Below are 22321 nucleotides of genomic sequence, written 5' to 3'. Positions count from 1 at the left end.
ACATCTACGTGCCTGCCCGGACGACTATAGCGCGGCGCGGTGTGAGAAAATACATAATTATATATATAGCATGCATAAGAGCCCAATCAAAAGCCACAACTGTATCGGAGTGACGTAAGGTCGGTAGCCTCCGATTATATTATGGAATACTCATCGTCGCTTTGTCTCACCTTGAAGGAACAATTATTTTAAGGTGAGACTATCGATGAAGAATAGAATTAAGAGAAAACATAGAATAGGATCGTAAATCTCATAAGGCATCAAGTCATGTATTTTTGAAAGATTTAGAAATAAAGTCACCATCTATGAATAAGTTGAGAAATCAATAAATAGCTCGACATTCTTATATCGTCATTGAAATCATAAAATTGGAACCTTTGAACATAAAGTCGTTCTTATCATAGTCAACATAATAATGTAAAGCTCATGTACATGGAAATCTCTATGAATGAAAAATTATCTCATAATAGCATGAAATCCGTATGCCTTGGAGTTTGGATAGATAAATCTCTCATAATCATCATCATGGTTATCATAAGGAATTATTCATCTTTGCCATCATAAGGACTTTGAGAATCATGAATTTCTAACGTTCTTGTAAATGAAAATTTTTATGGGACTCATACATAGTTTGGTAGGAAAAGAATCATGCTTTTATAAATTCAAGAACCTCATAAGGATCACGAGATTCGCAGGCTTCTATAATTTGCGGGAACAACGATATTATGGATACGACACAGAGATTTATAACGGAAAGGTCATGCCTTTAGAAAGAAGGGGAGTAGCCTTAACATACCTGGAAGAAAATTCTCGACTTCTAACTTACTTCCCGTCTTGCACCACTCTTAAGAATTATTCGTAACCTCGTAATCTACATATATAACCATTCATAATATCATTAGAATCATCATCATACGCTCGACTCGAAACTTTAATTAAAATCCTTTTAAGGTTCTAGCGAAATTCGGGCAGCACCTCCCCTGTATATATGCCTAGCCCGAAATCATTATATCAACAACCAATCAACAACAACAATACCAGCATCATCAATACCATTATCCATGCCAATATATCCCCTAAAACGTCCCGCACGATGTTTTCTAAATTTCTCAATTAACCAACTTGGGGTACGACTAATTAATAACTTTATTTCCGTAAAGAAGCCGAAATTAATACTAACAACATCAATAATAACATCCTCAACATCCTACAAGATAAATATAGGTATTTCCATCCAAATTTCTCTTCAACCCTCAATCCATAAATTAGCAACATTAACACAACAACTATAACTTAATTCTTGCAATTATTCCTTAATTCATATTGATAGAGAAAGAGATTCAACAATTCATACCTTGTATTTCTCAAATTTTCATCGAGCTTATTTTCTTCAATTTGCTCGATCTCAAAATATTCCAAAACTCTCCATACATGATATTTATCACTTATTTTACTAATAATGGCCATGTTCTCGTGTTTCAAAACACTCTTTCCCGATTACGTCTTACGAGATCGTAATTCGTCTTTTTATTTCGTTGTTACATACTTCGCATGGCTTGTATCTTCCAAAACATCATGGGACATCTCCGATACTTCATTGCAACGGTGTTGTACATGTCATGCTCATGCTCTGAAAGTGCAGGGTGTAACAGTACCCCTATGGATAATCAACCCCAGTTGGGCCTTGAATTAACTGTTCGTCACCTGCGCATTCGAAACATACATATTCGATAGGAAGAGAAGGTTACTTATTGCTCTAAGCTTCATGGCACGATCTAGAGTAGAAACAAATGAGACAAATCTTGAATGTCTTGTTGGTCAATTGTTTATATGTTTGGGGCCCTCGCACATATAAAAGAGACCCTACTGGACACGGCTTCATAGACTCCCTAAGACACTTAAACCTAGTGCTCTGATACCAAAAACTGTCACGCCTCGAACCTGGGCCTGGACGTAACACGGCACCCGGTGCCTGACTGCATGTGACCGAGCGAACCAACTGGCTGGCTGAATCAACATGTGATACCAAAACATAACTAATTTATAAAATAAAACTAACACATGCTGATTAACTAAAAGTTTGACTGAAATATCATAATGCGGAAAATACTTAGACAATCTTAACATATCTGAAAGTAGCCAACATGGCTAAACCAAAACAACTGAACGACTGAGTATAACTGTCTACAAGGCTAACATACAAATATCTGACTGTCTGGACTGTGTCTATGAAGCCTCTAATGAATACTGAAAGGTAACTATCTAGAAAGTTGTAAGAACTGCATGACTGATATCGCCCCGAAGGAAACTGGGCTCACCACAGTAGTTGATACGAACACTCCTAAGTAGCTCGATCATCAACATGTATGTCGTTACCTGCATCGCGAGATGCAGGCCCCTAAGAAATAAAAAGGGACATCAACACATTTGAATTGTACTGGTATGTAAAGCAACTGAAGCAATAAAATACTGGAACTGAAAATGAAACTGAACTAAACAGGAAAGCAAGAAGCTGAAGTACTCCCTGTTCTGGATGAAGAACCACCTGTAAAACTGCAAATATAACTGTGGCCTAGGGCCTAAATAATGTGCACAAAAACTGTGGCCTCAGGACCAAGCAATACGTATGCATAAATTGTGGCCTAGGGCCCAAAAATACAGATACAAGTGTTCAACATTAACAATTTACAAGACTGAGACTGGCTATAGCTGATAGCATGATAACTGTTTTTTATTATGGGACTCATGATTGAGGCGGATAACTGTTTCTGATAGCATGATAACTTTTCCCACTTTCCATTCTATTACTTTTAAGTGATTCTATAATCTCAATTCGATAAAAGTAACCTCATTCTTCATCATTCATATGACAACAACAATCCTAAGTTAATAATCCAAAACCCTAGCATAGCTCATATGATACTCTTTATCAAAACCATTTACGATTCTCCTAAGAACTCATCAATTCACAACTATAAGTGAGTAGAGAGTAGAAGTATTACCTTTTGAAGTTCAATCCTCTTGAATTCGACTTCTAGGGTTCCTTTTTCCAAGACGAAGATTCAATCCATAATCTATGGAATAGATTAGGATTCTAGCATTAATCTTTGTTAGATTTATGTAATAATCAATGGGGTTTGAGTAAGAACTCACCTTGTATGCTTTGTGGAAGCCCTATAGTGTTTTCTCTCCAAAAAGATGGTTTAGAAAGAAGTGGGAAAAGTTTTTCGGAGTTGGATACATATAAAATTTAAAAGAGGACGTTTTAGGCATAATTTGGCATGGTGCGTTGCCCAAGACGGAGCACTAGGACTATATTACAGGCCCTGAAAAAAATTATGCTTTTTGCAAATTTGGCTTGGGGCGACGGCCTAGGCCATTCTAACAGCGTTCGGTAGAATGGCCATAACTCCTAGCACAAAACTCCGTTTTGGCTCCATAATATACCGTTGGAAAGATATTTCAAATGGCTACAACTTTAATGTTTTATGGTTTCTCAAATTCCTAACAGATTTTCATGAATTGGGCTGGAAGGCAGACATATCAAAAACTTAGCCGATTCTATCAAATCTGAGCACCCCTCTATTAGCCATTTTGAGATGATCATATCTCCTTGATCCGGACCCCAATTGGCCTGATATTTATATGCTTGGAAAGGTATTTCTATGTACTACAACTTTCATTACGAAACCTTTTCCAAATTCCCAATGAAGTAACGTGTTATAGTTTCCCAAAGTAGGCCCCTCAGCCACTCTCGCAAAACGTTCAAACCTTCAAATTTCCTCTGAAACTATAATGATACGAGTCTAACCTTTATTTTAAGATACGAGGTGTTACACAAACAATGCTGATATTGTGCCTTACGGTAGTGCTATGATTCAGAATATGGTAAAGGAGAATCTAGATACCTAGCAAACATTGGCTGAGCTTGCAACAAATATTTTCTTGCTAACAAAGAAGTTTGATGAGACCCAGATTCAGAAGGTGAATGCTTGTGAGGATGATACAGGTATGCCAAAAGGGATGTATCAAACCTAAGAAGGTTCGTTTCATGAGGGACCTCCTATGCAGGTTGAAGAAGCTAACTACGTGAATAACTCTCAAGGGGGTTATCAAAGACAGAACTACCATGGTGGTTACCAGAATCAGAATCAATGGAGACCTCAGCAAGGTCAAGGTGCTTATAACAACTCAGGGAACTACAATAATAATTATAGTGGTGCGAACTAAGGAAGCTATAACAACAACAACAATTTTTGGAACAAGAGTTCTAATCCTTATATACCACTGAAAAGGCAATCAATAGAGCAATGTAGTTTGAAGGTTAAGGCAATGCTTGAGAAGATTCTGGCAAATCAATCTAAGTCTGAGAGAACTTTATCTGGGCTGACAGAGATAGTGGTTTCCCATACAGCTTCTATTCAGACGCTCGAGTCACAGATGCGAGATATTTCTAGAGAGCAGTACCCTCCAAAAAAAGGAGGACTTCCGAGTGACACTGTTCTGAATCTGAAGAATGGGGGAGGCGGTGTAAACTATGTGTTTGCCATCACTACTAGGAGTGGTAAACACTTCAAGGGGCTGATAAGAAGGTTGTTGATCTTGAGCTGATAGATGAAGAGGAAGAGGTGCAATCTGAAGCACCAATGATTGTTGATGAGAATCTTACTGACACGAAGGTTGCTGATATTCCAGAGACTTTGAAGGAAGCTGATGACAAGAGCAATCAATTTGTAAAGGGGGCACTTCGCCCTTTGACTCAGCTTTTCAATCTAAACTGCCCTTTCCTCAGAGGTTGGTGAAGAAGAAGGAAGATGCAAAGTTTGAAAATTTTTATGATCAGCTGAAGCAGTTGTCTTTGAATTTTCCCTTCTTGGAAGCTGCCAAGGAGATGCCGGGTTTTGCTAAATATTTGAAGGACCTGCTAACCAAGAATAAAACAGTACAACATGAAATCGTTAATTTGACTCACACTGTGAGTTCCATCATCGCAACTACTACTGTTCAGAAAAAAGGAGATCCTGGGGCGTTCACCATTCCTTGTTCTATTAGGTACCATAATTTTGCTCGCGCTTTGTGTGATAACAGGGCGAGTATTAATTTGATACCACTCGCTATATACAAACAATCAGGTAGGGGCCGAACCTACAAACAATTAGGTTTGGGGACGCTAAGGCAGACTACTATGAGGTTACAGATGGCTGATAGGTCTATTAAAAGGCTTGTTGGCGTGGTAGATAATGTGCTTGGGTGGGTTGGTGAATTTATGTTGCCCATTAATTTTGTGATTCTAGACAGTGCAGTTGATCAGGACATTCCAATTATCCTGGGAAGATCTTTCCTTGCTACAGGGAGAGCTTTGATGGATTCGGAGAGAAATGAAACCAAGTTCTGAGTCAATGATGAAGAAGTTACTTTTTAGGCTAGCAAGGGGATGAAGTTACCAAGTGCTTATGAGAGCATTTAGGTAATTGATTCGTTTGATGTTGTTGATGAAGCGGTGGAGTTCAAGATGGAAGAAGAAAGTTTGGGTAAAGCTCTAGCCGGTATTCTTGTGAACTTTGATGCTGAGGACATAGAGGGTTATGTAGAGATAGCTAATTCTCTTGTTGGGTTGGGTTCATATTCTTACCACCTAAAGAAGCTAAATCTTGATCTGGAAAATAAAATAACTCCTCCAGCAAAGCCTTCGATCATTGAGCCACCTAAGTTAACTTAAGCAGCTCCCATCACATCTAAAGTACGAGTTCCTTGGTCTGAACAATACATTGACAGTGATTGTTTTAGCCCTACTGACCGAAAATAAAATTCTGCAGCTTTTGGAGGTGTTGCGTGACTATAGGCGTGCGATTGGTTGGACCATAGCAGACATTCGAGGAATTCCTTCTGGGATCTGCGAATATAAAATCCAGTTGGAGGAGGATAGCAAGCCGAGTGTAGAGCATCAAAGGAGATTGAACGAGAACATGTAATAGGTAGTCAAGAAAGAGATCATCAAATGGTTAAATGCTCTAGTGGTTTACCCAATTGCTGATAGTAAATGGGTAAGCCTAGTCCAATGTGTTCCTAAAAAGGGCGGCATCACAGTTGTGCCCAATGCAAAGAATGAGCTGATTCCGACAAGAACTGTCACCGGATAGAGAGTTTGCATGGACTATCGCAAGCTCAACACTGCCACATGAAAGGATCACTTCCCTATGCCTTTTATGGATCAAATGCTGGATCGGCTAGTGGGGCGTTCTTATTATTGCTTCCTTGATGGTTATTCGGCCTACAATTAGATCAACATTGCGTTGAAGGATCAAGAGAAGATGGCATTTACTTATCCTTATAAGACGTTTGCATTCAGCCGAATGCCTTTTCGGTTGTCCAATGCTCTAGCCACTTTTCAGAGGTGCATGATGTCGATCTTTTCTGACATGGAAGAGAACTACTTGGAAGTGTTCATGGATGACTTTTTTGTTATGGGTGATTCATTTGACGATTGTCTTGGCCATCTGGGTCAAGTGCTGAAAAGATGTGAGGAGACAAATCTCGTGCTAAATTGGGAGAAGTGCCATTTTATGGTGAAGGAAAGGATCATCCTTGGTCACAAAATCTCTGAAAAAGGAATTGAGGTCGATCAAGAAAAGATAGATGTAATTGGAAAACTTCCTCCACCTATCTCAGTCAAAGGTGTCCGAAGTTTCTTGAGACATGATAGGTTCTATAGGTGCTTCATCAAATATTTCTCCAAAATTGCTAACCTGTGCAAGCTTCTTGAAAAAGAAGCTAAGTTCGTGTTTGATGACAAGTGCTGGAAGGCATTTGATGAATTAAAGGAGCGCCTCACTACTGCTCCTATTATTGTTGCTCCAGATTGGTCCTTACCCTTTGAATTGATGTGTGATGCTAATGGTTTCGCGAAAGGTGTTTTGCTTGGCCAGAGGCACAATAAAATTATGCACCTGATCTATTATGCAAGCAGAACACTGAATGTTGCCCATATGAATTACACAATGACAGAGCAAGAGTTGCTTTCCATAGTTTTTGCTTTTGAGAACTTTCGGGCCTATGTGTTGGGGTCTAAAGTCATAGTATACATTGATCATGCAGCATTGAGATACCTTATGGCGAAGAAGGAAGCAAAGCCGCGACTGATCCGATGGGTGCTATTGCTGCAAGAGTTTGATTTTGAGGTAAAAGACCGCAAGGGTACTAAGAATTAGGTTGCTTACCATATCTCTCGGCTTGAAGAAGCTAGTAGACCTTCTGATGAGCTAGACATAGATGATACGTTTCCAGATGAGAGTGTGTTGGCTATGTCAATGGAAGTGGCGTCGTGGTATGCTGACATTGCTAATTATTTGGTGACAGGCATAGTTCCAGAAGATATCAAAACTTCCAAAAGAATAGGTTACTACGGGAGTCTCGTCAATACTATTGGGACGAGCCTTATTTGTTCCGAACATTTGCTGACAACATCATTCGGCATTGTGTTCCCGAAAGTGAAGTGATGGCGATTCTAAAGGCGTGCCATGACTCTTCTGTTGGGGGTTATAATAGTGGTAATTGGACTGCGGCTAAGGATCTTGAATGCGGTTATTACTAGCCGACTATCTTTCATGATGCAAATCTTTTGGTGAAGTCTTGTGATCAATGTCAGAGGCAAGGAAATATAGGCAGAAGATAAGAGATGCCTATGAATTTTGTGATGGAGGTAGAAGTGTTCGATGTCTGGAGGATTAACTTTATGGGACCCTTTGTGAGTTCCGGTGGCATGAAATATATCTTGGTTGTTATGGACTACGTATCAAAATGGGTAGAAGTTGTGGCTTTACCTAACAATGAGGCCAAGAGTGACATGGGGTTCCTCGAGAAGAACATATTTACTCGATTCGGCACTCCGAGGGCTATAATCAGCGATGGTGCTTCCCACTTTTACAATAGAGCCTTTGCGGGATTGATGGAGAAGTATGGCGTAAAACATAGGGTGGAAACACCTTATCATCCTCAGACAAGTGGAAAAGTTGAAGTATCCAATCGGTAGATCAAGAGTATTCTAGCTAAAACGGTGAATGCAAATAGAACTAATTGCCCCCGCAAGCTCGATGATGCTCTATGGGCATACTGGACTGCTTTCAAAACTCCGGTTGGGACTTCGCCCTTCAAGCTCGTTTTCTGAAAAGCTTGCCACTTGCCAGTTGAACTTAAACACAAGGCTATATGGGCTTTGTAGAAATTGAATATGGATTAGGAAGAAGCTACCAAGCTAAGATTGTTTCAACTCAATGAGATGGATGAGTTTCGGTACCAGGCATATGAGAGTGCAACACATTATAAAGAGAGGATGAAGCAATATCATGACAAGAAAATCTTGAAAAGAAAATTCTACAAGGGCGATCCGGTCTTGCTGTTTAACTCTCAGTTGAAGTTGCTACCGGGCAAGCAAAAATCAAGGTGGTCTGGTCCGTTTGAGGTGGTAGGTATTTCACCCCATGGGGCAATTGAGCTGAAGTCCAGAGATAGAACTCGTACATTTAAGGTGAATGGCCATAGGGTAAAGCACTACCACGGGATGGTTTCGAGAGATAGAATTGTTGACCGATACCGGTTGAAGCACCTCGGGATGAACACTGACCTGTTGTTCACCGATAAGGAGTGAATGGATACCATCGTCGTGCCGCGACGTTAACTCAAGCGCTTCTTGGGAGGCAACCCAAGTGTAATGTTTATTTTCTTTTGCTTGTTTTTTATTGCATAGAGGGTAATGGTTATTTTGGTGCAGGAATATATTGCAGAAAATATTGCTGAATAGCAGGTAAGTTAAGTAATAAGAGAGACTATTTTGTAACATGAAAAATTACGACCAAGGAATACCGATCGTATTCCAAAATACGGCCCGTAAACCTGGTTGTAATCCTTCATGACACAATACAGTGCACTGTCCAAAGAAACAACTCTAAATACGGGCCATAAATCACTTTACGGACCGTATTTAGAAGAGAAAAAAAAAAGGACAGTCAGTTAAATCGCGGGTAGAGAGAGAAAAAAGAATATATACCGCCTTTTCCATTATTTTGCACCACTTCAAACATAACCACCCACTCTAACTTCACAAAGCCACAACCATCTATTACCAAACTCATCATCTTCCACCTCTCATCTCCATAAATACACCATTGCACCATCTCAAATTCATCATCTTCACAAAAACATAACCCTAATCTCTCTGCCCTTGGTTTAACTGCTCTTGTTGATTTTAATCCCAAAGTTCTTCAAGGTTATCATCTAGTATTCATCATTATAAGTATGATTGACACTCTCCACTCTTAACTTACGCAATTAAGGTTTGCAATAGTTGATGGGTGTTGATTAAACTAGGGTTTTTGTGCAAATTTGTCTTGGTTAATGATCATGTGTTGGGATAATGATGTTGTGAGCTTTGAAATCTCTTGGGAAGTATGTTAATAGGACCCAAATGGGTCGGAGGGCATTCCACACCTTGAATTTCAAATTTGAAGTTTTGGTATGCTCACCAATAGCATGACTCATGAGTAATTGATGCGAATTCGGTAAAAAATTAGGTGAAGTCTGAGTAACCCGATCCCCAAAACAATGTGAAACCAAGATTTTCAATATACTTGAACAACCAAAGAATTCTCTGTTTTTGTGACTGTGTGATGCGAAATGCGACTCAGTTTACGGATCGTATTTCAGTTTGTGGTCCGTACTTAATCATAAGTTGACAAACAGTGAGGTCAATCAAAGAAATGGCACAATACGATCTCAGTTTATGGATCGTACTTCAGTTTACGGTCTGTCTTTCACCTTTACGGTCACAGACAGAACACAGTTTTTGTGTACAGTTATTTTATTTTTTTGTTTTGTTTGGTTGTTCCATTGAAGCTAATAAGATGTGTCTTTTGCAGGAATGGGTCAGAAAAAGAATGCAAGGAAAGTGGGAGCCCAACGCAAAGGCACAAGAAAGAAAGCGGCCCCGGAAAGTAAGTTGAGAGATGAGCCCACAAGTTCCGAAAAGGAAAATTACGGGTCCGAGCACCAAGAAGTTATACCTCCACCCAAAGTCAGAAGGGCCCTGACAAAAGGAAGATCCATGCCTCCAACCATGACACCATCAAAGTCCACGTCTGATGCCTCCCAGTCTGAAGAGGGGGATCCTGACGTGGAAGTATCAAGCAGGGGGGCAACCCAATGAATGGAGCAGTAGAGGGGCTCAGAGGAGCCAAGTGCTAGTAATGCTCCAGATGATAGTACACCACCAGAGGGCTGTAAATTAGCCGTCTGGACCAAACGGCTGGAGGAAGAAAAACTCTGATTCTCGGTCAAAGGGTTAAAGGAATTGTATGATCATGGATGGCAGGGACAGAAAATGAGGGAAATCTGTAGAGGAGCATATTTAAGGAGTGGCGGTTGGTTTTCGAGGATTATTCAGCACATCCACAGCTTGACGAGACCGTCAGGAGGTATCACTTGGATGCCTTCACTTATGAGCCAAGGGAGTATTGTCCGTATGTCGTGAGGGAATTCTATGCGGCATATGGGGCTGTGTTGATGTCTATGAAGAAGCCGAGTCGCTCTTGGCATCAAATACCTATATTGGAGAACGTGACAGTCCGAAACTCCCGTGTTGATATTTCCTCCAAGGACACCAATAGAGCTCTATTTGGAAATGATTATGTAAGACCTACCAATCTGAGCCTGTAGTTAAACAAGAGGGATAGGAAAGACAACAAATCTGTGAGGGAATGGACTACAACCATTATTGCATCCCAGCCACAGAAGCAGAAGTGGGTCACTGATGGGAAGGTGAGGATTATGAAAAGATGTTTAACGACGGAAGCCAAGTTTTGGTAGACGTTGCTTAGGTACAGGATCACTCCAACCCAGGCTGACAACACCCCTACAACCAGTCAGACAGTCACTATTGCCTTATTTATGTCGAAATACCCGATGGATATTGGAGAACTGATTGTTGATGAGCTGCACTTGAGGGCGCACAAACCTAAGAAAACTATGGTATTTCTGTGTCTTATCACGGAATTGTGTAGACAGGCAAGGATATTTCAGCTTTCGGACTGGGACGGCACCATCACAGCTGTCCATGTGGGAGATTAGAGGAAGAATAATGTGTCGAGCAAGAATGACCAGAAGGCAGATCAGTCTGATGATGACGACGACACTCAGTTAGAGTTGAGTCCGAGCCATGCTTATGGGACAGATCCAGTGGATCCCGTTATTGGTGTTGATGCTACTAAGACTATTGCCCCCACTACAGGTGTCCCAGATACTGTAGATACACTGGCCTCTGCAACCGAGATAGGTGTTTCTGAGGCAAGGCCTCCACCACCACCTCCGACCACATGCAAGGCCTTTTTACGAGAAGTTTTACTTGTTTTTAAGCAAGTCAGTGGCAATTTAATGTGTTTTTAGTGTTTTCAGGTAATGGAACAATTTTGAATTAAAACAGTTAAAGTGCATAAGTTGGTCGTAAACTCAATATATGGACCGTAATCTCAAACACGGGCCGTATTCCATGGGCGTATTTAAAGATAAGCAGAACCAGAAAGGCATGCTGAGAAGATGGTGAAATACGAACAACTTTTACGAACCATATTCCACTTTACGGTCCGTATTTCAAAGCATATTTAATCATTGAGATAGTTGACAGAAAGTTGAAATTTTGCAAGTTGAAAGACGATCATGTAGAAGACGGACCGTAAATCAAAATACGGTCCATATTTCAGGAGGCTGCAAGTGCTCATGTCTTGAAGGAAACCCTGGGCGTAAATTGGTTTACGGTCCGTATTGTGATTTATGGATCGTATTTTGTATCGACGGGGACCAAAGCATAATTCTGTAACTTTGATGTTTTCAGAACCTATAAATAGCCATTGTAGGGTTTTATTTGTTATCAGTTATTATATTTTGAATTTTGGCTTAGAACATCATATACTACCTTGGTTTTGAAGATTCATTACATCAATTCAAGTGTTACTAATTCCATTTTCCTTCCAAAGTAAGCAATTATGAATTCTTCAATTTCTTATTCTTTGTTCTTTGTCATGAGTAGCTAAATTCCCTTACTAGGATTGTGAACCCAATGATGGGTGTTTTATGATTGGGTTTGTGATTGATATATTCATAATGGATTGTTAGAGTTTATTTATTCTTCATTCTTCATATAATTAAGGGTTGCAAACATTGATTAAAGCCATAAACCCTAATTAGTTTGGAAAAATAATTAGGGTTGGTAAGAATAGATAACAAGAACTCAAAACTTTAAACTTTGTTTAATAAATTCACTTAGGAATAAGAAGAATTTACTTGGCATAGTTAACCGTTCTTTATATCACTTTCTTATATTTGGGAAAATCATAGAAAGAAATAATCTTTATTTATTGGGAAATAGTAGAGATTCGCATAGAGGTTAAGTGCATTCATATAGCAATCCATTAGAAGTATATCGAGATCAATACATATGATCATACACCTCATCTAAAAGGGACACAGCCTTGGTTTCTTTTATCCTAAATTACACATTCAAAGCAATTAGTTCACCATTAATTAGTCCTAAACAACCAACTTTTACCAAAATCATCGGATTAAGACATTAGACCTAAATTAAGCATCCTACGACTTTAGTAACATTTTCACACCATATTCCCTGTGGGATACGACCCCAACCTCGTTGGGTTACTATATTTGACAACATCTGCGTTATACCATTAATAGGTGTAATTTGAGCGTACCAGATTGCCCAAGTCCATATAAACATATCACTCACCCCTTTTTCAGCTAATGTGGGACTCTTCAACACCCATCTCATGTCCAGGGCTGAACATTTGGTGCGTGGCCAATTTAATATAGAGTCTCAACATAGGTACACAATAATTGTGATTAGTCCTGCTCTTATACCATGTCAAGAAATGGATCATGAGCCTAACTCGACTCAAAAGCTAATTCATGAAAGGAGGATTGCTCAAGTCCATATCAAAATATCACCCATCCCTTTTTTCATCCGATGTGGGACTCTTCAACACCCCACCACATGCCCAGCACTGACATGCATGACCAATTTAATAACGGGCCCAACATAGGTGCACAATAATTGGATGAGTCCTGCTTTGATACCATGAAAAGAAATGGATCGTGAGCCTAAATCAACGTAAAAGCTAGTTCATGAAAGGAGGATTGCCCAAGTCCGTATAAGAGGATCACCCATCCCTTTTTCATCCGATGTGGGACTCTTCAACACCACACCTTACGCCTAGGGCTGAATATTTGGTGCATGGACAATTTAATATGGGGGGCCAATATTAGTACAAAATAATTAGGATGGGTTTTTCTCTGACACAATTAAGTTTTTAGATGAGATGGTCACATACCTCAACATGGTATCAGAGCAGGCAAGGTCCTAGGACCGAATCGCATCAACCTGTTATCAAGAAAAACTTCCACGTGCTTGGTCCATGGAAAAAACTTAGGCCCACATGTAAAGAGACGTGTTGAGAATATAATTAAGCATTAAAAATGTGTTTTCGCTAACAACTTAAGCTTTTAAATAAGATGGTCACACACTTCGACCGTTAATTGCATAACCTACTTTTTTTCTACCCTCCCTTTTTACCCACGTTTAAGAGAGGCAAACAGATTACAACATCATTGCCTCTTTCTCATGTTATCATGGATATTCTTGGTCCATTATCCATTTCAAGAATTTCTAGGTTTACATTTTGCGAAGTGATGCCAATTAAACAACCTATATCACCGTATTTCTTTTATGTAGTAAAATCCATTCATAAACAAAAAATGAGCATTGCCCAAAAACAAGTTTAAAACATAATACTCATCAAAATGGTTCAAGTGAGTACTGACATATGAACTATGTACAAAGAGTAAGAGTGAGTCTAGAACTTGAAAATAACCACTTTTGACCATCGAACTGGGAATAATACAAGCAAGAGACGCATAAGCCAAGTAAGAGACCCAAAAATTCATATCCTTGTTTGACTTTGTCAACTAATTAAGATATTATTCCATCAACGAACTGCTTGACTTTGTCAAGCTCACTCAACATAAGGTATGACACATGTTGAAACTGCTGGGATTAGATGATAAAGGATAGCTATATAGTTATTCTCAAATTGTGTTTGCATTTTTAAATTGAGTCTCATAGTTGAGATAGGCTTCATAGTCAATGGCCGACCCACAATTTTAAAGTAATGAATGCTCGCTATATTTAGAATGGCATATTGTATCAAAGTATAGATATATAGGTAAAAAAATCACTATAACTTCAAAAATATAAATTTTGAATCATCATTTTAAAGCTTATATTTGACTAATAACATAATCACTGCCACTACAAAGTATAAGTGCAGAATTGTTTTTTAAACTGATAATAGAAATATTTTAATGTAAACTATAGTAATATTATTTATTAACAAAAAAAAAGATATAGATATTATTTTCATTTTTATTAACAAACAAAAAAAGATATCATTCAATACGCAATGATTCTCGATGTCTTATATTTTGGAAATGAATAAATACCAGAATCATTGCTTACACTAATTTTATTTGCAAAACAACTACATATTTAAAAGACATAAATTGTATAATGTTATTTATCTTCAAAAAGTAATAAACATTTTTTAAAAGAAAACAATGTTAAACTGTAGTTTACATGAGAAAGCGAAAAGGAAAGGGAAAGTTGCCTCAAAAGTCATACAAGCAGCAGATTCCAGTATTAAGAATGAAATTTAAATTAAAAAAAAAAAAAAAAAAAAAAAACTACAAAAGTAATCAAATAAAGAGGAGAAAAAAAGAAGGAAAGGGAAAGGAAAATCGCTGAAAATAGTACTATAATGCAAGTTATAGGAATTGATCTCCCATCAACTAGGCTAAACAGACTCATCTACTACCGTTCCAATCAAAGAACTCGGCACCTGTTTGTGCTTTTTGGATGCTTAACTCTTTATTTGTTACATTTTCTTTTATCAATTTGCTATATACATTTATGGGGTCTCACGTTGGAAGTATTAATGGGTGTTCAAGCGCCAACACACATGGGCCTACGTGGGTCAGTCAATGTTCATAGCTCATATACACTCCTGTACTTTTTAGGACTTAACCTCATCTCTTATGTACTAGCCTATTTAAACTACACAAGTGACAAGTGTATATCAAATGCATCATAGATCAATAGAGAACCAAATTACTCTAAATTCTTTGATGGTAGCCGAGCGCAGTAATGATTCGCTTCCTCTATCAACGGCAAACTTCAATCACCGCCCTTTTGTGTTCCTTCTCAGAACAGATCTACTAATTAACCATGATCCTTGTTGCATCCTCTTTTTCACTAGTTAAAACAGTACATAATTTATGGAACCAGACAAGGTTAATTAGAGTGGAGGATTCGCCGCCTCTCATTTAAGGTATATTAAGGTATCTATATATATGATCTGAAGCAATGTTTTGACACACTCCATGTGTGGCTTATAGAGCTGGTGCAGTTCTAGATAAAGCTTCAAATTATTCTAAAGGGAATGTATTAGCACCCTTCAATAACCACAAATACGGTTCCTGGTTGAACCTGATTTAATTACATGAAGGACTGTGCAACAAATTACTTGATTGTTATATACAAATGATATGAAGAAAAGAAACTCGGAAAAAAGTTAAAAAGAGTATCAAGAAAGTGAACGAGTCAAACAAGAATCAGATGTTGAGTTAAAAAGAATTTTGAATATTTTAGAATGCATGAGGATGTGACCATCACCAAGTATTCTGATAGAATTTGTTTGATTATTAATAAAATCAGGTGATTTTGTGAGGTTCTTTATACATACCTTATATCAACTCCTCTCGTAAGCGCCCAGGCTTAGCTTCCTCTTAAGCAAAATCTACAATCACAAGTATGATACTAACGTCACTATACTCTCAATGCCAACTAATGAACGTTAGACATATTCTAAACGAATTTGGACTGCATCTTCCCATAGTTTTCCCTACTTCCATGACTTCCAATCAACCAACAACACAAGAACAACATTCAACACAATATATACAAGCTAAACTAAACATTTCCAGCCACAAAATCCCATCAACACAACTTCAACCCAAGTCAGTACACAAAGACAATCTAACGTATGGTTTTCACCTTCTCCCTTGTGATTCTTCAACCAACTAGCTTATTCATGACTTCTAACACTCCAAATACATAGAGGAGAGGTTAAATCTTACCTTTGCTGAGCTTTCTTCACCTATAAAAATCCTCAAACTCAGCAACAACAACAAGAACTTAGACTTTAACTTGCACCCAAAACCTTTACTATGATCTTTCACCTTTGGAGAGTTGGATTTGGGCTTGGACCACTTAACTTATGTTCCTTAGGCTTGAGAGAGGGTTTGGGGGTCTCTAGGGAGTATTTTGGATTAGAGAGATATAGAAAAAATGATGTTAAATGAGGCTTTCAACGAAAATATATCAACCAAAGTAGGCCACCGACTTTGATCTGTGCTGGCATCTACGTCGCAAATACTCATCTGCGGCCGCAGATGACCTAGCAGATCATTTTCAGAAACTTCCTCTGCCTTGACCCCCATATGCGACCATGATCTGCGACGCAGATCACATCAAATGCTGTATCAACCAGCAAGTTGTTGAAGGCCAACGCGAACAATTCTCCCAAGATGGCAGCTAAGAGACGCCATTAAGAAGTAAGACAGGGACCCTTATTTTTCTCTTTACAACGTCTTACTACTACAGCTATTCCACTCTGGTAGATACGAATAGTCCAAACACGTATCTTCAGGCGAATAGCCTTTAATGCCTTACGCTTCCCGAACTTCGTCGAAACGTATCTTCTTTGATTCATTTATCCTCTAATCCTTCCAACACATGCCACTCTGGTAGATACGAATAGTCCAAACACGTATCTTCGGGCGAATAGCCTTTAATGCCTTACGCTTCCCGAACTTCGTCGAAACGTATCTTCTTTGATTCATTTATCCTCTAATCCTTCCAACACATGCCAAACGTGAACTTAAACCCTCGTATACTCAAGATGAACACGTCTAATCTTATATAACCTTGAAGATAATTCCACTCTCCAAAACTATAACAACAAATTCATGAAGATGCTTAACGTACAAAGGTACAGGGTGTAACAAAACTATTGTACTATTCATGTTGAAAATAAATTAGTTCTAAAATCTTGAGTTGTAAGCCACTTGGTATTTCAGCAATATTGAGTAACGAGCCACAAGGTATTATATATCTTTCCTATAGTAAATATCTTATCAGCTAATTAATCTGAGTATAATATCTTTTCACTCGTGTCGTTTAAGTTTTTTTGTCTTTGGTTAAAAAATAAATGCAGTATTGTGTAACAGTGATATGGATCTCTATTACTGTCATCTTTCGTGGTCGATTAATCATCTTTCAAATAGTACAAATGTCTATTGACTCTAACATGAAGATTTGAAAAAAAAAATGAAAATGGCGAAGAGAAATCGACATGATTGAAATGGTTTTGAAAAGTCTAATTTTAATTATACAAAATAAAATAATAAAAAAGTTGATATGGTATAAATTTTATAAAATAACCGGTCGTCCGAACCATTGACACTCTTACGTGAGACTCGAAGTTAAAACTAAAAAAGGGAGAAAAGAAAAAGAATAAAGAGAGTGATTGTAGTCGACAATTATAAATGAAAACAAAAAATAAGCTGAATTTTTTCCATGTTACGTTGATAATACGTGGTAGGATCCCTTTACCTTTGGTTACGTAAAGTGCGCTCTTTCTCTCATTTTGCCCCATTGAGTTTCAAGAAGATGACAAACTGTTGAACCAAACCAGAACAATCAAAAAGCAAATGCAAATGAACATATAAGTTTGAGGACCAAAGAGTGGGGTCTCTCAACTTCACTTCTTCTCTGAGACCCCCACGTTGGGGTTACATCCCTCTTCGGTAATTCAAAAATTTTATCTTTATTTTCTGATTCAGATTGTAATTTACCTCTTTTCTTTTGTTCTTTTTTTGCATGTTGTTTTGAATAGGGTTGTTTTTAGTTTTGTAAGAATTGTGAATTGTTTGCTTGTTGGCATGGATGTTTGGTTAATGTATAGAATTCAAAAGTATACCATGTGAAGAATTGATTGTGAAATTTCCTCCTTTTTGATCACTTGATTTATAAATGGTCGGTTTAGAAGAGGAGCCTTGACATAATCGGTAAAGTTACTGTCATGTGACCGAGAGGTCACGGATTCGAGTCATGGAAATAGGTTAAGACTGCACACAATAGACCCTTGTGGTCCGGCACTTTCTCGGACCCCCCTCAGCGGGAGCTTAGTGCATCAGGCTCTACCCATTTTTTGATTTGTAAATGGTTGCTTTGAATTCTCTCAAGCATTGTCCTTTCATCCTAAAGGTGAGGAAAAGTTGTGAGTTGAAGAGTGTATTTTTGAATTGCATTTTTTATTCAACCTATACTTTTTATTCACACACACTCACACACATATAGGGTTCGATACCAAAACTCTAGGTTGTACCGAATTTGCCAACATGCATTTGGATTTGCCGCTGCACAATTCTGTCTATATCAGCTTGTTTATCTTTTTTCTTTGATTGCCGATCTCTACTTTTTGGTATTCTACTTGTATACGGGGATCTCCACTGCATTAATAAAATTGTTTACCTTATAAATAAATTTTCCATGATGGAAAGAACCATGACCCTGACGTTGTTTGCTTTAGATTTAATCTTATTTTGGCTTCAAATTAGGATTGTTATTTAATTTTCTTTCAGCATCTCAAGATTTGCCTAGAGCAAAATTAATGTGCATGTAAAATAAAGGAAGATTTCGAGGCTAGTAGTTGTTATGCCAAAGGCATCTTTTTCTTTTCCCTATCCATGTAGCAAACAAATTGTTATATCTTATTATCATTTAGAAGGTATTCATAGCAAACCTTTTGTTTTCAATTAATCACTTCAAAACATTGATCCCTTTGCAGATTTTCCTTTGAAATGGAGAGTTTAAATGGTTCATCAAGCTTGAAAAAATTCTCCTTTTCGAACAAGCAGTCGATAATGGACTCGACTTCTCCCTTTCTCCAGTCCTATGCAGATCAAAATATGGACGGATCAAAGGGAAAAGCAAAGCCTAACGAGGGATTGAGTAGCCACCATCATCGGTGTAACTCGGAGAGCTTTCTTATAGAGGAGCAACCTTCTTGGCTTGATGACCTTTTGAATGAACCTCCAGAGACGACGACAGTTGTACACAAAGGTCATCATCGACGTTCAGCAAGTGACACTTTTGCATACTTAGGTGCAGCTGCAGAGAGGTTAAACACGAGGGAAGAAGCAAAAAATAAGAATGTAAATGTAGGAGCTTCCTGGGGTTCAGTTAACTATGTGAGTTACAAAGATTTGAGTGCAGTTTCCTATGATACAAAGCCAAGTTCTTCCCATGAGCAGAAATTTAATAAGGTAAATTAGCTACATTATTTAATGGTATAACTACATTTTTGGACCACTCAAAAGGACAATAGCCAACAAATGTTTAGGTTTTGTATATTAAGTATAAATACACATATAATATACATGTTGTATACACAAAATATATGCATATTAATATAAATATACATAATCAGTATATAGGTTTTGTATATTTTGACTAGCGCCCATAGTTAATTTCGGCCGACTGGACAAAAATGAAACAAGCCCTTAATACTATGTGAATACTCGATCAAGACATTTCGGAAATTAATCAGGGCCTTCTTCATAGGCTGCTCAGGAAGTGAATGGTGCGGCATCTGTATCCCATGAGAAGCATAACAGAGAGATGAATAATTCACAAAACCAAGAGGGCTCTAGTGAAAGATCAAACAATGTACAAGCCAAACATTCCATGTCCAAGGCAGATGCAAAACGTTCTAAACAGTAAGGTTTCCTTTGAATATTGACAAGTTTGTTGCAATAAAGGAAAAGATAAGTTATTTTCTTGAAAACCTTTCTTTAAAAGAAAAAGAAGAGTTTAAAATAAGAAGAGATCATTTTTCTTTCAGATTTCCTACAATATCTGCAAGTTTTAATTTATCAGGAAGGCCTTATGGAAATTTTTTTTAGTAACTATTTTTGTTACAATTTTTGTGTTAACCAATCATAGGAGAAGTGCAAAAAATAAAAAAATAAAAAATATAAAAAAATCTTTCTTTTCTTTTTCTTTTCTTTCAAGGTAACCAAACAGTGAGCATTTTGTTCAACTTTGTCTTCTTTTTTCCTTTAATGATCTCTGTATATCATACTTTCGGTGTAATACAGTGCTTCAACGTAATTCCAAGAAGTATTATTTCTTCCCTTCATGTACTACATGCATAACATACATCTTCTTCCAATTTCTTTTTCTAACTCAGAACAAAAAGTATAGTATTTGAATAGTTTAGACTTCTTTGTTTTCAAGGTAGTAACTTAGTTGATAGTGGAACAATGTAACGTCGTTAAATAACATGATTCTATATAAATCATAATCCATGCAGGCAATCTGCTCACCGATCGCGTGTCAGGAAACTTCAGCACATAGCTGAACTTGAAAGAACAGTTCAAGCTTTGCAGGTAATGCACTACTCCACTATTTGTGAAACATTGATATTGACAATCACAATAAAACTAGTGCTCCCATTATGGAATGAATACAAGACATCATTATTTCACTTTGTATTTGCACTTTCTCTTAATGTTTTTACTTTCAAAGAGAGAGGGCGGGGGAAGAAAAGAGGGGGCTACAGTTGTAACTTATTTGTATTTGGTGAGATTTCAGGCAGAAGGATCAGAGCTGTCTGCAGAGCTTGAATTTCTTGACCAACAGAATATTATACTGAGCATGGAGAATAGAGCCCTCAGGCAGCGTTTGGATAGCTTATCACAGGAGCAGCTCATCAAACATTGTATGAATGTTTCTTATCTTCTTTTTACGGTTTACAACCTTATAATTTACTCACCATTTCCTTCATATGTATGATAAGCGAGCAACAAGGACAAGGACAACAACAACATACCCAGTATAGTCCCACAAGTGGTCTGTGGGCAGTGGCGGATCTAGGATTTTCATTCAGGGTGTTTGGAAAAAACAACTGAATCACTTGAGCTAGTCTTTTGTATTTGTTCAGGGTGTTCAAAAGTTAATGTATGTACATAAACATAGAAAATTTACTCTAAATATACCCTATAATTTTTTGCCCAGGGTATTCCCTGGCTGTGGGGAGGGTGGGGTGTGTGCAGACCTTACCCCTACCTTTGTGGGGGTAGAAAGGTTGTTTCCGATATGTTAAGCAATCATATTTTTTAGTTGTTTTGATGCAAAACTTAAGAACATGTTTGATTTGATGCAGTGGAGCAAGAGATGTTGGAGAGGGAACTCACAAGGTTACAAACTCTGTATCAGATGCAGAGGCAACAACTGCAACAACAGCATCAGCAGCCGCCGCAGCAGCAGAACCACTCTAAACATCGTCGAAACAAAAGCAGAGATCTCGAAGCCCAATTTGCCAACCTCTCTATCAAGAACAATGAAGCCAGTTCCAGCAGGCAGGTCACTGGTTCAGTCAGGATGTAAAAAAGGAGACTCATTTTTTTACAACCACCAAGTGGAATGTCTCTAATCTTTTTTTCCCTTTTTCATCTTCAAATATCGCGATTTGGTATTACTACAGAAACTGACGGGGTCAGTAAGATGATTGAAAATTCTGCCCTGCATTGTAGTATATTTTTAGGCTTCTACTTCGTTAACAGCCTAGTCCTGACTGAACCATAGGCCTCTGGGGTTTTTTTTTAAAAAAACAATAATTGTGCAGATATAGCTGTGAGGTTTGTTGTAAACTGTGACTACGGTGACCATCCATTTTGCTTTCAGGTTTCTCACATGTGACATGATTAACATGCAGAGTAGAGATTAGGGGTGGGAATGGTATGATATATACCGATTACTATACCGAAATCGAAATTTTTTATGCCGTGATTTTGATATTATGGTACATGGTACGGTATTTGGTATGCATTTTTAAAAAGTTCGGTATTCGGTGTGGTATTCGGTATTTATAAATAATATACTGAAATACCGAATACCATACCGAAGTCATATGTATTAGTATTTTAATACTAACAAATATATAAACAAGTATTAGTACAAAATTAATTGTTTAAACGTTGAAATTTTGATTAATCTATGTTAATTGAAATGCCCTTTTGTGTAATTGATTTACGAAAGAGATTAATTGTGCTTCTTTTGAATATATTTACATGTGTAAGATGT

The 22321-nt window shown here is 37.9% G+C and overlaps 1 protein-coding gene across 2 annotated transcripts; it reads left to right on the top strand.

The window, feature by feature from the left end:
* The first annotated feature begins 17737 nt into the window (after positions 1–17737).
* Positions 17738–22247, top strand: LOC132621638 (uncharacterized protein At4g06598-like). Of its 2 annotated transcripts, XR_009575627.1 has the most exons (7): positions 17738–17979; positions 19023–19500; positions 19799–19953; positions 20550–20625; positions 20831–20957; positions 21036–21196; positions 21402–21540. XR_009575627.1 is itself a non-coding variant. In XM_060335977.1 (6 exons), exons 2-6 carry the CDS (start codon positions 19036–19038, stop codon positions 21623–21625), a joined length of 1047 nt encoding a protein of 348 aa, XP_060191960.1. In that variant the 5' UTR covers positions 17756–17979; positions 19023–19035; the 3' UTR covers positions 21626–22247. The 2 variants fall into 2 exon arrangements, 1 of the variants encoding a protein (XP_060191960.1); XM_060335977.1 differs by lacking the exon at positions 21036–21196 and having other exon boundaries at positions 17756–17979; positions 21402–22247.
* The last annotated feature ends 74 nt before the right edge of the window (positions 22248–22321 follow it).

The sequence above is a fragment of the Lycium barbarum genome, chromosome 2 (genome assembly GCF_019175385.1).
Source record: "Lycium barbarum isolate Lr01 chromosome 2, ASM1917538v2, whole genome shotgun sequence".
Lineage (NCBI taxonomy): Eukaryota > Viridiplantae > Streptophyta > Magnoliopsida > Solanales > Solanaceae > Lycium > Lycium barbarum.
The sequence above is the reverse complement of the archived record's forward strand: the minus strand, read 5'-3'. Positions and strand labels throughout refer to the sequence as shown.

What these genes read in the sequence shown, in the direction of transcription:
- LOC132621638 (XM_060335977.1), top strand. Translation starts at nt 19,036, where the DNA reads ATGGAGAGTTTAAATGGTTCATCAAGCTTGAAAAAATTCTCCTTTTCG. An exon ending in GATGCAAAACGTTCTAAACA is followed by an intron (nt 19,954 to 20,549) that starts GTAAGGTTTCCT and finishes TAATCCATGCAG; the next exon opens with GCAATCTGCTCACCGATCGC. An exon ending in GGAGCAGCTCATCAAACATT is followed by an intron (nt 20,958 to 21,401) that starts GTATGAATGTTT and finishes GATTTGATGCAG; the next exon opens with TGGAGCAAGAGATGTTGGAG.